The following is a 14,844-nucleotide window of genomic DNA, read 5'->3' as shown; positions in this document are numbered from 1 at the left end:
ACAAAATTTTCTCCAACGCAATTTACAAGTTTACTTTTTCTTTTCCTTCGTGATAATAGCTTACGATCTTTTATTTAGTTTATAAGAGAAATTTCGGTAGATTAATTTTTAGGAGAGGAGAGAGTAATTGACTGTAACGAATCAGACCTCGAAATTGCGATTTTCAAGTGTCGAATGTCGTACACCCGACGACAATGAAGAGAACAAGTTTAAAAAAATTCTAGCAAGCTTGTTTGGAAGTTACGAAACTTTTCGAACGGAAGATATGAGCTTTGGCATTCCTGGATTTTTAAATTCTGACGACATTACGTCGTTCACTGAACCGCAAAATGCACCTAATACTATATCGCATAACTTGAAGAGTAACTGAAATTGGAGATAATTAGTTGAATATTTCCTAGCTTTACTATGTGATAGAAGCGAATATGAGCAAAATCGAATACTACACGTTAAGATATCAAAAATTTGAGAGAATTTTTTATCATTGGAACGTTCGAAGGAATTGAAATCTTGTGTTTTTGATTCGATTCTAACGATTTTGGGTTTATTTTGATTATAGACCAGATTCCCACAAATCGTCTGAAAAAGTTTTGGGAAAGCTTACATTATAGTATAGTTGTAAAAATCAAATGTAATTGTTGACGAACAGCTATTGTACGGTACTTATACAAATACATCTTTATCCATTCTGAAAATAACTATTTGTGAACGGACTTTAGAACCGAGATGTTAACATCAGTTTGAGCGTTATCACTATAAAACCTTTTCTCCCAAATTATTAATATCTAATTAGTTTGTGTTATTTGAATTTTGCTCTGATTTATATCTTATGCTGCACATTAGGAATGTTGTTTCAGTCGTTTTACCATCATTGATGTATATGACATCATCGAATTTTGATTTTTCGAACAGTTTCTTCTCTTCTCCCAACTTTCCGTTCAGAATAGGTACGCACACTTGGCCGCAGTGATTCTTAAACGACTAATCTTTTAGACTTACCGGTTAGGTTGGTAATGCAGATTAGCCCGCAGCGCCACCTTCGGCCAGCCGCAAAATTAACTCAATCTTTAAAAACATAACCTAACCCATGGCTATGGAATCTAACCCGAAAACATAAAATTCAACGGCCATGAGTAGTTTTGTTACGTTATAAAAGGAATCTAACCTAAAACTACAAAATTCAACGGCCATGAGTAGTTTTGTTACGTTATAAAAGGAATCTAACCTAAAAATACAAAATTCAACGGTCATGAGCAGTTATGTTAGAAAAGGAATCTAACCTAAAACTACAAAATTCAATAACCATGAGTAGTTTTGTTATGTTACGAAAGGAATCTAACCTAAAAATACAAAATTCAACGGTCATGGATTATGTTACGTTTACAAAGATCGACCGAGTTTCGCGGCCGGCCGGTGATGGCGCTGCGAGCTGATTTTGTATTACCAACTTAACCGACTCGTCGAAAAACGGAACCGTCTCAGAATCGCTGCAGACAAGTTTATCTGTGATACATTCGTATATCAAATGTACAAAACATCCATGGTCTTTTATTTTTCAGATACTGGCTCGACCGCGGTGACTTCAAGATGACACTGCGGTACATGAATCTTCTGAAAGGCGCGCCAAGGTCTGTGGCAAATGACTGGATAAACGAGGCAACGATTCTTCTCGAAACACAGCAAGCGGTCGACACTTTGATAGCTCACGCAGGTGCCGCTGGTCTCGTTTTCTTCGGTGGTGGAGATTCGGCGAAGGTACGGAAAATTATTTGTTTATTATTCATATACGGGTTGCCCCCTGCGACATTAAAGTAAGTGCGAGCAGTCTGGCACACAACTCACCGCCCATAGGTACGAGAAAAAGTAACATAAATAATAACGATAAAATAGCATTTAATTGTCAATCAAGGAAAACAATAATAATGAAAATGACCAACTCGCTACTCAAAACAAAATAGATTGGCTTTACATAACGTCTTTTAAATAGGTCCAACCATCTCGCATAACAGTTGGCCAACTGATCTGTAGCAAATCTCTCCAGGGGGAATTGAAATAAAACATTGTTGGTAATTATCGCTGAGCATTCTCCCCGGAACGTGCATTCTAAAAGTGCCAACTACCTCGGGGCAATTGATCAAATTGTTAAAAATTTTAAATAAGATAACAGCAATCGAGGTAACTTCTGTACGAAGCGAGGGAACAGATATTTACAGTTCTCGCAATATCGGCATAGTCGTGGTTCTCCAGTCAGAAGTCCACCTAATCTAAATGCCATCTGCCTAATGAACTTATGCTTATGAATTATACAAATTTTATTTATTTTTTTATCACGATATTACTACACAAAAACGATTAACGATTTTTCAAATTACTCATTTTTGCATATTCAATTCTCGGTTTAATTGAGGCGCCGGAATCCGCGAAAATCGTATCCAAATTTTTTTTCAGCCCCTTTTTGTGACTCCCTATTTTTCATTAGATAGAAATTTTGTTCCGCTGTCGCGTCGGTACAATAACAAAACAAAATGAAATGCTCGCAAAAATCAATGAAAATTATTTTATCCGTAATTTTTTCGTTTTTGTTAGACTAGAAAATTGTTGAAAGTTTGAATATTGATGGCTTTGAGTCTCATCTTTTTTTTCAAGTTTCAAAATTTTTCCTTCACTTGAGTCATAAAATCGAGTCTCAATTCATACAAATGTACTTATACAATTTTTCTCAATATTCTCAGTGATTTTTATTATTTTTTGTTTTTCTTGTTGTTTCTTATCAGTAATTAAAATAGAATCGTTCCAAAATAGCGTAAAATTCTAACTTGGCTAGATAAACAAATGGCGGTAAAATGAACTTAGAAATATTCGACGCGATTATTGTAACCACATTTATTAACTTTTGCAACGTCTTATCTGAACCTGTAAAATATTTGGCGATATTTTGACCCCGTTACGTTCATTTTTTTTCAACTCTTCACAACGTCTGATCTGAAAGTTGAAAATATTTGGCGACATTTTAAGCCCATTCCGTGCATTTTTCTTCTCTTCTCTGTTTCTTTCTCTCTCTCTCTCTTTGTTGTTTTTGCGTTTCTTCTTGTTTCTCGTTGACCCGACATTCCCTGCACGTCTCGGCGTCTTACATTTCCCGACACGTCGCATCCCCGCGGTATCAGCTGCACCCTATACAACGCATCGCCATGGGGATATGGACGAAAGGGCTGAGTGCCTGACTGCCACCTGCGTTCCGTGTCAGCATTGCGAAAATAATGTCCCGCACACACGGCCCTCGTCCTTCTTCGTCTTCTCCTTCTTCTTCTCTCCTCCCTCCTCCTTCGTCTATAATTTACGATCGTGAAATTTGTATTTCGCTCGATCCGATACGAAGCTTAGACCACATTTTGTGCTTAAATGCCTGAAACTTACGATTACGAAATCCATTTTAAGTTAGATCCTCAGGACCCACCAAAAAATACATTTTCTCGAACTTGTCGAAGTGAGATCCTCAGATACTGACAAAAAACTGATAAATCAATTCAGATCCAATTTTTATTCGCTGAGAATTTCTCGATCCACTGAAAAATGGCTACTTTGTCACACTGAAGAATTGTATCCATATATTTTCATCCCCTTGACGTATAAAGGTGCCAAAGTGTGTACAAAAATGTGTTTTTGACAGTTCCTGAGAATCTGCCTCGAAATGGATTTAATGTTTGAAAATATCAGGCATTTTTACACGGAAAACACATCAGATCGAAGACAACGTTTCGTTTTAAAAACGTGATAAAATTCATGAACGTGTTCTTCGTAAACGGTCTAGACCTAAAGGCCCGATAATTCGAGGATTTTCATATTCATGTGTGCATATTTTTTTCTACACTCTGTTTCTTCGAATCTGTTACAGAATCAGTCAGCAGCCGGTAAGAAGTAACTAGCATGAAATGGTAACGTATATTATACATTGAAAATAAAGAGCTGCCGAGACTATTATAACGGATACATAAGAGAGGGAATGAAAAAAGCTCAAGCTAGCCAGCCAGTCGTCAGCCTGCCTTAATATTCACACGGCGTTGTACAGTGTGTGTTTGTTTTTTTTTCCTTCCTTTTCTTCCTCCACATTCTATATTTTAGTAAATTAATATGAATTAAAAAAGAAACGAGCAACAAGAGAAGAAAAAAAAGTTGAATAAATAGAAAAAATCAAGTGATTCGTGTATAATTTTATTTGCAAATTTGTTGTCGTAGTAATAATTGAAAAGCGATTCAAAAAACGAACCGTTGATCGAAACGCGGTGGTGCGAAAAATCCATAATAAATCATTATAGAAACGATAAAGAATCATGGGCTTTAATATGAAAAATTTTTAGAAGAAAAAGTTGAGCAAAAAAATTTAATGACATTACGCGAGTGAGGAGAAAAAAAAGATTATCATTCGTTAAACGCGAAATGAAGAATTATATGCAATAATAAATGAGAAAACGAAGAATCATCCGGTTGTAGCGACGAATGACATTATTGAATATTTCTATTTCATTGTAGTTGATATATATATACGATATAAATTATACGCAGACAATTATGATAGTATTAATTAGATATTTTGAAAAAAAGTTCGCTCGTCGTATACTAATAATTTTATATATGTTACGAAGAAAACAAACAAACAAACAAACGAACTAAAAATCAACAAGTCTTTAGAGCGATTGTGCTTTTCGATCTCGAGTTATTTGTCCCTATGTCATAGGCATACACGTACACAGACGTTTGTATATACAGAACGAATTATGGATAAAACCGCTTTATTCAATCTCGTCGGATGAATAATAAATACCCTCAAGGTCGTCTTATTTAATTACATCGATATTCATATACAATAATGAAATATGTATATACATATATATGTGTGTGTATACATATAGAGTGTATACGTGCCGCGAAAAACAGGAATACCGAAAAAGAATCCGGTATTTTTCCTACTGGGAAAAAACCGGGAAAAACCGGAAATTTTCTGGTACTCCGAGATAATAAGATAAATTTTGCACATTCAGCGCGTAATTCATATTTTGTAGAAGACATTTTTTCCCATTCTGCCTGGTTGACATTGTATAATAATATCGCGTGTCTAATGGTCTAAGAACGAATGCAGCAAAAAGTCGTATAATTTCTTCTTTTCGCGGCATTCGCAATAAAAGCACTCAAAACGCATGTTTACACACTAAAATTAGTTGGAATAACGGATGGAAATGGTAAAAGACCTGTTTGCAGGTGGATACGCGCTTTCAGCAGCATCAAAATACAGTTTTATTTATCACATTTGCCGATGATACATGGACGTATCCGCCAACTGTTTTTCTTTTTCTTTATCGCAAATGCTACAAAACCCGTTGAAATGTAAAGGGTTATTGATGTCGGGAGAGGTCTACTAATTTTTATGAAAAAAAAAAAATCATATCGGACGTACGTATAAGGAGGCTTACGGTCGTACGTATGCGGATACATGCGACCTTACACCATTGGAGAACGTGATTATTTTTCGTAAAGTTCGTGATGAAAAGACATAACGGACAGTACGACATTTTACCGTTAATCGAGCAATTTTTCTATCTCAACGTTTCTGAATGTATCTTCATATTTTTCGCGTAAATACAAGCGGAGGAAAAGTACACGTTTTTACGTTTACGCGTGGTAAAAGGTCGTATAACGGCGCATACGTCCATCATCTGCCATAAGACACGCGATGTACCCGATGCCGAATAAAAGCTCCAACATATTTCAGGTATTCAAATTATTATTGTTATCGCTGTGATTTCAGATTTCAATGATAGAATTTCATATTTCGCAAACTATAAACAACATTCATGAAGACTAGAATACGGTGTTATAAAAATACATGAATGCTTTGTTATTTCTTCGATATGAAAATTAACGCGACTATACCAAATAATACCGGTAATCTATGTCAAGGTACCCGGAAAATTCGGGAAAAACCCGGGCTTTTCTTTTCTGGTTCCCGCATACACCCTGATATATACATACATATATATATATACATATATATATTGTACAGACCCTGCACGAAAAATATCCCAACAAATTCATCCCAATTGTTAATATGTTAATACTGTAATACCAAATCCAACCGAGGAATTGGAGAGTAAAAAATATTGCACGGAGAATTGTATTTTTTTTTTTTCTTTATTGCACCCGTGTGCGCTTAATATTTTGTGTAAAAATAGTGTTGGAAATTCTTCTGAATCGGTAAGTAATATAAAATATATGTATATCACTATCTATAAAAGGATCGAAATGAACCTATAAAGTTGACTTTTTTTTTCAGACGCATAAAGTTTTTTTTTTTTTAGACCTATGAAGTAAGCTTATTTACGCTCTCTATATTATTTTCATGTTTTCTAGTACATTTAACAATATGTTTTGATATATTCAGTATTATACGCAATGAATGTTTGTAAAACAGGAAGAAATGACAATTAATCGGTTAAATTTGGATGCTTGAAAAACTGCTAATCGGATGACGATCAGTATTTCGGCACAGGGTTGAAAAAATAGGAATTTTAATTTTTTTTTTTTACTTCATGCATTGAACAACAATTTTCCAATCGGTGCCTAACTGAGCTTTTTCCCTACAATTTTAAAAGAACAAGCAGGCTGACGGGTGTGAGTCAAAATTTTGATGACCTTTCCGCGTTTTTAACTGTCGTTAATTCGACGTTCGGGATTTCGTCCCGTCGACTTTTTGGATTTTCGCATTTTTGCACACCACCCCGAGCTGACGGTTCTTATTATCGTTGGTCGAGTATTATTGCTACCAAAGTTTTGAACGCGACTGGTTCAACTCCGCGTCAAATATCCTTCGCGATGATGGTCTTAACCGCAGTTCTCAATTTGCATTCATAACTGCAAGCGGGGGGAAGTGCAATGTGCAATGTAGAACTGTGATTGGCATCGGCGGGCTGCAGTGCCGAGCGACAATGAGTTTATCGCGCCTAAAACACCCGCTGGTGTGTAATAGGAAGCCTGTAGGTACGAGGTTCGAAGGTGGTTAGGTTTGTATACGTGTTTACCGGGTGACTCGAATTATTATTCATGCAGTCCTGGCTGCTTTGAATTTCAAACCCCGTCGACTCGTCCGCGTAACTCGGCTCCTATGCATCCATGTAGGTACGTGTGTTTATGTTTGTAGTGCAAGTCTGATGGGTTTTGTTATTTATTACGATTCACCGAAAAAAAAAAAAAATTTCCTTAATCGCATATGCGTGAGAAAACTGGTCTAATATAACAATTTTTTATTCATTCACTGATCGGTTTGCGAGATATACAGTGAAACGCCTGATTTGACACGGATCAAAGTTCGTTTGATTCAAGTGTGCGATATCTGATTCCATATTTAAATTTACAGCTGTTAGATTTGAGATTTATTTTTTCATACTCAGCGTTAAATAATATCTTGATTTTGCGTTGCATTTTTGCGTGAATTTCGCAATATAATGCAAGTATTATTCGAAATGTTTTTTCTTTTCAGGAATGTCAATTGTTAGTTAACTGGTCGAATTAGTATTTTCGTACAATTAGTTGTTCATGAAAATGTAATTATTTCTCATACACGAAAGAAAAGGAGGGGAGGAAGGAAAAAGATTTAAAAACAAAGCTGATGCGGTGTGAATCAGTTTATTCTTTCAAATGCAAAGATATAGTAATTGGTTTTAAATGTTGTACCGCTGGAGAGGTCGATACATTTATTTGGAACACTTTTAAATTGCCTGAAAAATCTCTGACATTTTTGAAATTACATGAAATCCTTGAGATCGCCTGAAGTCCTCTTGAATCTTATGAAATCTTAAGAAATATTGTGAAATCATCATCGCACAATATGTGAAATTTTTTCAATTACATGTAACTCTTTACAATCCTCTGAAATCATTTGAAATCTCATGAATTCGTCTGAAATGTCGTTGAATCATCGGAAATCTTTGAAATCCCTAAAATCCCGTGTAATCCTAAAAAGCCTTCTAAATTGTTCGAAATCGTGTGAAATGCTGTGAAATTATTCTAAATCTGAAGTCTTTGAAGTATTTTGGAATCTTATTAAGAATCTTAAAATTTTTTAAAAACTTGCGAAACATTATGTAAACCAATCATTTGATGGAAATTTCTTACACGTAAAGTGAAAAGCATTCAGAATTACGAAAAATCCATTTAACCATTTTCTCCAATATTGTGCGCCAGACTAAATTAAACACGACTCATTTTTTTTTTTCTTTTTTTTTTGTAAAATCTTTAAACCTTCACTCGAATTCCTTTACTTGAAATCCTTTACGCCGAATTACCGTACAAATCGTCGATTATAACGCGAGATGGAAAGTCGGGACTCCCGATCAGTCAGTTTCGTGCATCGAAACGCGAAAGCTGGTTGAACCAAATCTTGGAATACATCACTATTCCACTATTGGATTTTGATGGAGAAACGAGAGTGCTGTGTAGACTTCCGTCTTTCTCACATCCAACCCCCGTAAAAAGAACAGGCGTTTACCTGAAACGTGAAGAACGAAGAGCGCTAAAATCAATCGAGGAAATCGACACATCAGGTACGGAAATATCATTTTTATTTCTTACATCAGAAACATTACACGTACGTTTATATATATATGTAGGTATGGGCATATTTATTATATACTTTGCAGAGCGAGTTTTTGAAAATGTTATGTATTTTAGGACTATAAAAAATAAAAAATCCAATTTACCGCGTCACATGTTAATTAAGTAATTCTGTTTGGTTTTTGACATCTTGAGTGCATAACAAGTGGATAATTTTTCACGAATCTGTAATTCACGACGAACAAAAAAAAAAAAAAAACACGCGTTACATTTTTATCGATATTTTCTTTTTCGTTTTCGAGCTACATATTCATTCGAATAGTTGCAACTGCGAATTTTTGAAAAATCTATAACCGAAGAATCAAACGAGGTAAAAATTTCGAACGAAATAAAGAATAAAAAAAAAATAAATAAAATAATTAGCAGACCAAAAAATTCTGTCTTAAAATCTTGTCCGATTTCCTGAAGAACAAAAAAAAAAAACAAACAAGTTTTTAATCGAAAATATTCGACGTTTTTTTATTCATCGTGAATGTTTTTCTTGGATCATCGATAGTGATTATACCCATACTTTAGTTAGCGACAATTCTTCAGCATCAGATGCGAGTAAATGCAATACGACGCCCGTGTAAAGGTACGTATACACAGGAAGTTGGAAAAGGTACGGCAGTTAATACCACTTTGGACGTTTAAGTGGAGGAATTAAGTTGCAATTTGCCGTTCGTTGTCGAGGATTATACCCTAACTAGGTTTGGAACGAGCTCGAAGCATTCGGCTTGGGATGTCCGCAAAGCCTCGAGCATTCGAGGCACCGAGTTCCGCGGCTTGAGGGGGGCTGCTATGCCTGTTAATACGCGTATCTTACAATCAACCCCTTCCTTCGCCTCGGCTCGCCTCGGCTCTACGTGGAAAAGCCTCGGAAACGGCGCTTTCCGACTTTCAGGGACCGGGAATCGTCCGAGAACTTTTATCGAGAAGTTCTCGAGTTCGAAATAAATGCTTTCGTTAATTTCATTTCGTTGGAATTATTGTACTCGTTGTTCTATGATGATTTTATCAAAAGTGTGGGTAATCGGAGCGACAAAATTTATACAAAAAAGGGCTGAGATTATATCGATATTTTATTTCGAAGCAAAATATCTAGTACGTTCTTTCTATTTCGGTTCAAGATTGATTATTTTTGCTGAAAAAATTATTATTCACAAGTTATAATCGGGACAGATTGTTTTCTTTTTTGGCCAGTAACAAATTCTGTATTTTTGTTTTATAATCAAAATCAGTATGAGTAGGATCTCGAAAAAATCAATATTCAACGATACCGGCATGATAAAACAAATGTTTTATTGTATTGCAGAGACTAATGTTTTGGGTAAAATAATTTATCGCGTAGATAAAAATTCAAAAAATTTAATAAATTTTTCTTAGCCGTTTCGGAACAATTTGTAATGAAGAATCGATATTCAAGTTTGCGTTTGTAATTCTTGTACTTCCATTTCTCTCTTTGATTTTCCAGAAAAATCATCGTATGATAGACTCAACGTACTTTTAAATTTTGGTAAATACACAACTTGCCAATATATCCTGATAAAATTAAGAAAACAAATTTCAATAAGAACTGTATAGATGCGAGAAAAAGATGTCACAAATTCGACGTTTAAACAAAATTCGGTTCGCATTTCAATTTTTGATCAAAAGTGCTTTAAATTTTTGAACCAAATCGATTTAAACGCGAAACTAAAGTTCGTTTAATTGTTATTTACAATAAATGTTTGAGAAAATAGGTAATTTTTCTGAAAATCCTAAATATCGTTCCGGTTTCTACAAAAGCAAACTTTATAAGTAACAAATGAAGATCTTGGTTGTTATTCGATGTATAGAATCAAATTTTACTTATCTAAATATAAACTCAAACATAACAATTTTGTTTTATTGACCCGTGTAGTACGTATACGCAATTGCAGGAGTGCGAGCTTTTGACCTTTCCAGCTTTCGCGTTTGGAGGTATGAGAGTCGTTAGCGCCGCACGTATATAACCGAGATATTATCGCGTGTAATATGTTTTTTCTAATATATATACACACGCACACACACACACATACGCACCCCTATATACCTATATTCATGTACACGCGGAACCGCCGACCAGCGGTTATTGGGGTGATTCCCAGAGCTTGCAGGAAAAGCACTGATCGAACATGTTGGGACTGCGATAACGAGCCTGATGCGTGTCGCCGACACGAACAATCTGCCCTTTCTCTCTTTCCCCCTCTCCCTTTTATATTCCCTTCCTATAGAATAATATATAAGTAATATATAGTCTATTCGATAAAACGACAATGAAGAGCGGCACGCTCGACGATTTCCATCAAACTTCCATCTGGGTCAGAAAAGCAATAAAGCTTCGATCTTACTCTCTTGCGCAGAGCGAATACCTACCCTGAAATAAAATTCAATCTTGGATTCACCTCCATGTCTCTACCCGCAGTTTGTTCATTTCTTTCGACAAGTTTTATGCACGCTTTCCTAAATCCGGTCAGCATGAACACCCGGGAGAAAAATCTATCTGGATACAAAACTATTAGAAATAAATTCCTTTCCTCGAAATAGAAAAAAAAAAAAAAAACATTCAGGTAGAAATCAATTTTAGACTGAATGAAATGAAAGTAAATTATATAATAGGCTCGTATTAAATTTGAATTTTTTTTTCCATTTCAAATGAGTTTAGAAGAATATTTTTTTCGAGCGTGCGATCATTTCACGATATAATTATTGACGAGGGGATATTTTTATTTTACTTACGGATATCAAGTGACTTATAATGATTTTTAATTTATTATTTAGTTGGTTCCGTTAACTCGATCTCGAAAAAAATAAATAAATATATAGATCCAATTAGACGCATCTTTTGTCTGTTTGATCTGATCTAAATACATACAATTTGCAGATATGAATTAATCTGATTACATCTCAAAATATTTTCATCTAATTAAACTAGATTTATAAATTATATATTAGCTTTAATCAGATTAGAAAGAAACTAAATTTGTAGCCACTTAAATCACTTCATTTTTTTCCCACGAATTTTCAGTTGATCAATTTATTTACAGTTATTTAATTTTTTAGCGTTCTATATGATTTCCTGTAATCATATTCAGTTCAACAAGCGATCCTCACTGATTTCCTACCGCTCCAGACGATTTCGAGTGATTATTGAAATTGATCGAATTACAGGAAATCGCAAAAGAAACACTGCGAATCATTTAAACCGCTGCAAATTCATTGCTGGTGATTCAAAATTATTTGGTCAGTCGGAAGTGAACGAAATTCACTGAAAAGTGAGTTAAAAATCGATAGAAATCACTCGAATCCAGTGATTCAAATAAAATTTAGTCATTTCCGAATTACATAGGATTACATGAAGTCGCAACAAGTCATCGAAGATCAATCTGAATCAATTGGTGAGCCAGAAATCAATGAAAGTGATGACATAACAAGACGCAGACATCAATGAGAAACACTCGACGTACGGACGTACAATTAATTGAATTCCACTAGCTTACTTTCATTAATGCAAGACTCGATGAACCACTTCCACGATTTCCATGATTTCATAAAAAATTTTCACGTTCTGAGTTTCTTTGATTTAAAATTTGATTTGTAACTCTGTTAAATTTACAACCGACTTATAATTGCTTCAGAGAACGACCCTCCATTTCTGTATAATTCTCCCACTCGGATATCAACATGCTGCAAATATTTTTCAAATTTTCCAACACGACGTAATGACACAAGTTACAGACGATAGTCGTGAATTCATCGATCGTCATCGTCGTAATATTCAGGACTGTTTACCGTGCAATCGAACTGCGTTGTACTAGAAAATAGGTATCGGAATATCGCACTTAAAATTTTCATATCGCCAGGTAACAAAGTAGCGTCCCACTCGGAAGGTGATTTTCAGAAGAATAAAAAAAAGTGACCGCGTGGAATCCGATGAATGCTTATGAGGAAGATGAAAAAAAATATATCGATTTTGCATTTTATACCAAAAGCATCAATGAATTTGTTAAAGGAAAAAATAATTATCCACACCCCCCTTTTAACAGATATGATCGTTAATGTTGGATTCAGGTCGAAGAAGACAATTACAATCCATGCGTAGCTCGATTATACGTGACATACGAATATTTCTGTACATGCATGTGTAAAATGCACGTGTGCGTGTGTAAACGACTGACGTTATAAACACGCGAGAATTTGTCCCTTATCGATCGAGGTGATCCCGCAGATTGTTATCCAGATAAGCACGACAAAAGCTTTGTTTTACACCAGGATGTACCTGCAGTATATCCCACTCGTTTGACGGGAATTGCTAAAGACAAATATTTACGCCGGTTTAACTCGCTGGTGAAAATTATTGGGAAATTTGCATTTCAATACAACGGTGTTTAGCGTTTATCTTAATTAAAATCACTACCCCTCGGAAATCAACACCGGGTTCCGAGTCAAAGACGTGATTTAATTGAGAATAACTTTTGAAAAATTAAATTGAGGTAAAAATATTAAGAGATCTTTTTTGTAGAACATTAAATTTCCTTTAAGAATCTGTCATGATCTTTTTTATACATTCATTGATTCGTTAGTCACAAAATTCCAAATTAAAAAAGTCAAATCGAGAAATTATATCAATTTATTAAGCTTAATTACTCGGAAACGGCTTTTCTGCCAAAAATCTATAATCAGACCTTTTTTGTAGGGAATTTAATTTTATAAAGGGATAAGTGAACATAAATTTTTTCACTTCAATATTTCGACAGTTCTGACGTAAAACATCAAATCATTACTAAAAATCAAAAATAGCGATGATAGACCTCTTAAAGTTAATATTAAGGGCTTAAAATTTCATGAAATTTTTTTTTTGCCATACTGAATGATACTCTCAATATATTTTTCAAAAAAAAAAAAAAATAGTCTATTTTTTTTGGCCCAGTCTACTGTACAGTATTCGACTATTTTTCATTGCACGTTGTAACCGGGAAGTAAAGTTCCGAATATCAAGTTGAAATGAACTTTTTAGTTCTGATCAAAAAATCTAGTATGTGTTAGTAATAAACTTTTTTGTTATGCTCACCGGAATGATATTATTTTTTTTGGGGGGAGGGGGAGGGAGGAACAGTTGAGATAATTTGATATTGCTGCAACTATAAATCGATCTGAATGTCTTATTTAACTGAAAAAAATGTAGTTAAAAAAAAAAGAAAAAAAAACAGATTTAATTTTGTAACAGCCAAAAAGTGTAGTACCGGCAACTACAATTGATTACACGAAATAGTCACTTGGTATAAAGATGATGACAATAAAATTTATCTCCGTGTTGAATTGTATTTCATCGGTTTCGGTTGTAATAAAAGGTAGAAAAATTGCAGGGCTCCGGTTTTGTGAGGGCTGAATAATGAGTATAAAGTCGGGAGGCGGTTTCCATGTAATTCTTGGGAAGTTAGTATACGTACGTCCCATTTAATAATCGTATTTATAACCTCAGTGAAGAAAGCTTATTATACGTACACGTAAGCTGGGGTAAGCAAATTACGAGGAAAATATTATTTTGCATAAAGTTATTTACGTACCGTGGCCTGAGTCTCTGAATTACCTTGAGCGTTTTTTATCCGCCCGAGGTTAATAAAATCTGATGCGATATAGCCGTACAACCCTGTATAATAAAGCAACGTGATGTTGAAGCGACTTACAAGATTGCGTTGCGGTGTGAAAAGTGGGTACATGTATAGAACTTCAATTTCCCCCTTTTTCCTGGATAAACTCGCTTCGGCGAAGATGGATGTAATAAAATTATTGCTTCCTGCGGTCCAAGAAATTCTTTACTATTCGTTTATTTATTACAATAATTTATTTATTTATTTATTTATTTTTGTTTTCTGTGATTCGTCTTTTGAGGAAGAAATTAACCGGCGATAACGGAAAAAATCTCATGTGTAAATAAATTTCTTCTTCGTTGTAAGCTGATTCGAACCGTTGCAAAGAAAAAAAAAAATTCACACCAAAAAGTAGAGAAAAAATGAAAGAAAATGCGAAAAAATAAATGGCCCAAGCCTCGTGTGATCGCAATTTCGCTTAAATCATTCAACCGCTAGCTGCATTAGCATATTTATTAGGTACCCGAAGTCTTCCTTATTTCGCTAAGCTCTGAAAGCTCCTGCCGGCGTCTTCATCGTCCTTTCATTC

At 34.8% G+C, this 14,844-nt stretch overlaps 1 protein-coding gene across 2 annotated transcripts in view; it reads left to right on the top strand.

The window, feature by feature from the left end:
• The window catches only part of LOC124180519 (MICOS complex subunit Mic60), a 45,225-nt gene extending 40,382 nt beyond the window's left edge, over window positions 1–4,843 (top strand). For both annotated transcript variants that reach the window (XM_046566150.1, XM_046566149.1), the window contains 2 exons: window positions 1,560–1,755; window positions 3,896–4,843. In XM_046566150.1, coding sequence (XP_046422106.1) covers window positions 1,560–1,755; window positions 3,896–3,922 — 223 coding nt within the window. In that variant the 3' untranslated portion in view covers window positions 3,923–4,843. The remainder of the gene's footprint in view (window positions 1–1,559; window positions 1,756–3,895) is intronic.
• Window positions 4,844–14,844: the final 10,001 nt, after the last annotated feature.

Source organism: Neodiprion fabricii, chromosome 4, assembly GCF_021155785.1.
Source record: "Neodiprion fabricii isolate iyNeoFabr1 chromosome 4, iyNeoFabr1.1, whole genome shotgun sequence".
NCBI classification, from domain to species: domain Eukaryota; kingdom Metazoa; phylum Arthropoda; class Insecta; order Hymenoptera; family Diprionidae; genus Neodiprion; species Neodiprion fabricii.
The sequence above is the reverse complement of the archived record's forward strand: the minus strand, read 5'-3'. Positions and strand labels throughout refer to the sequence as shown.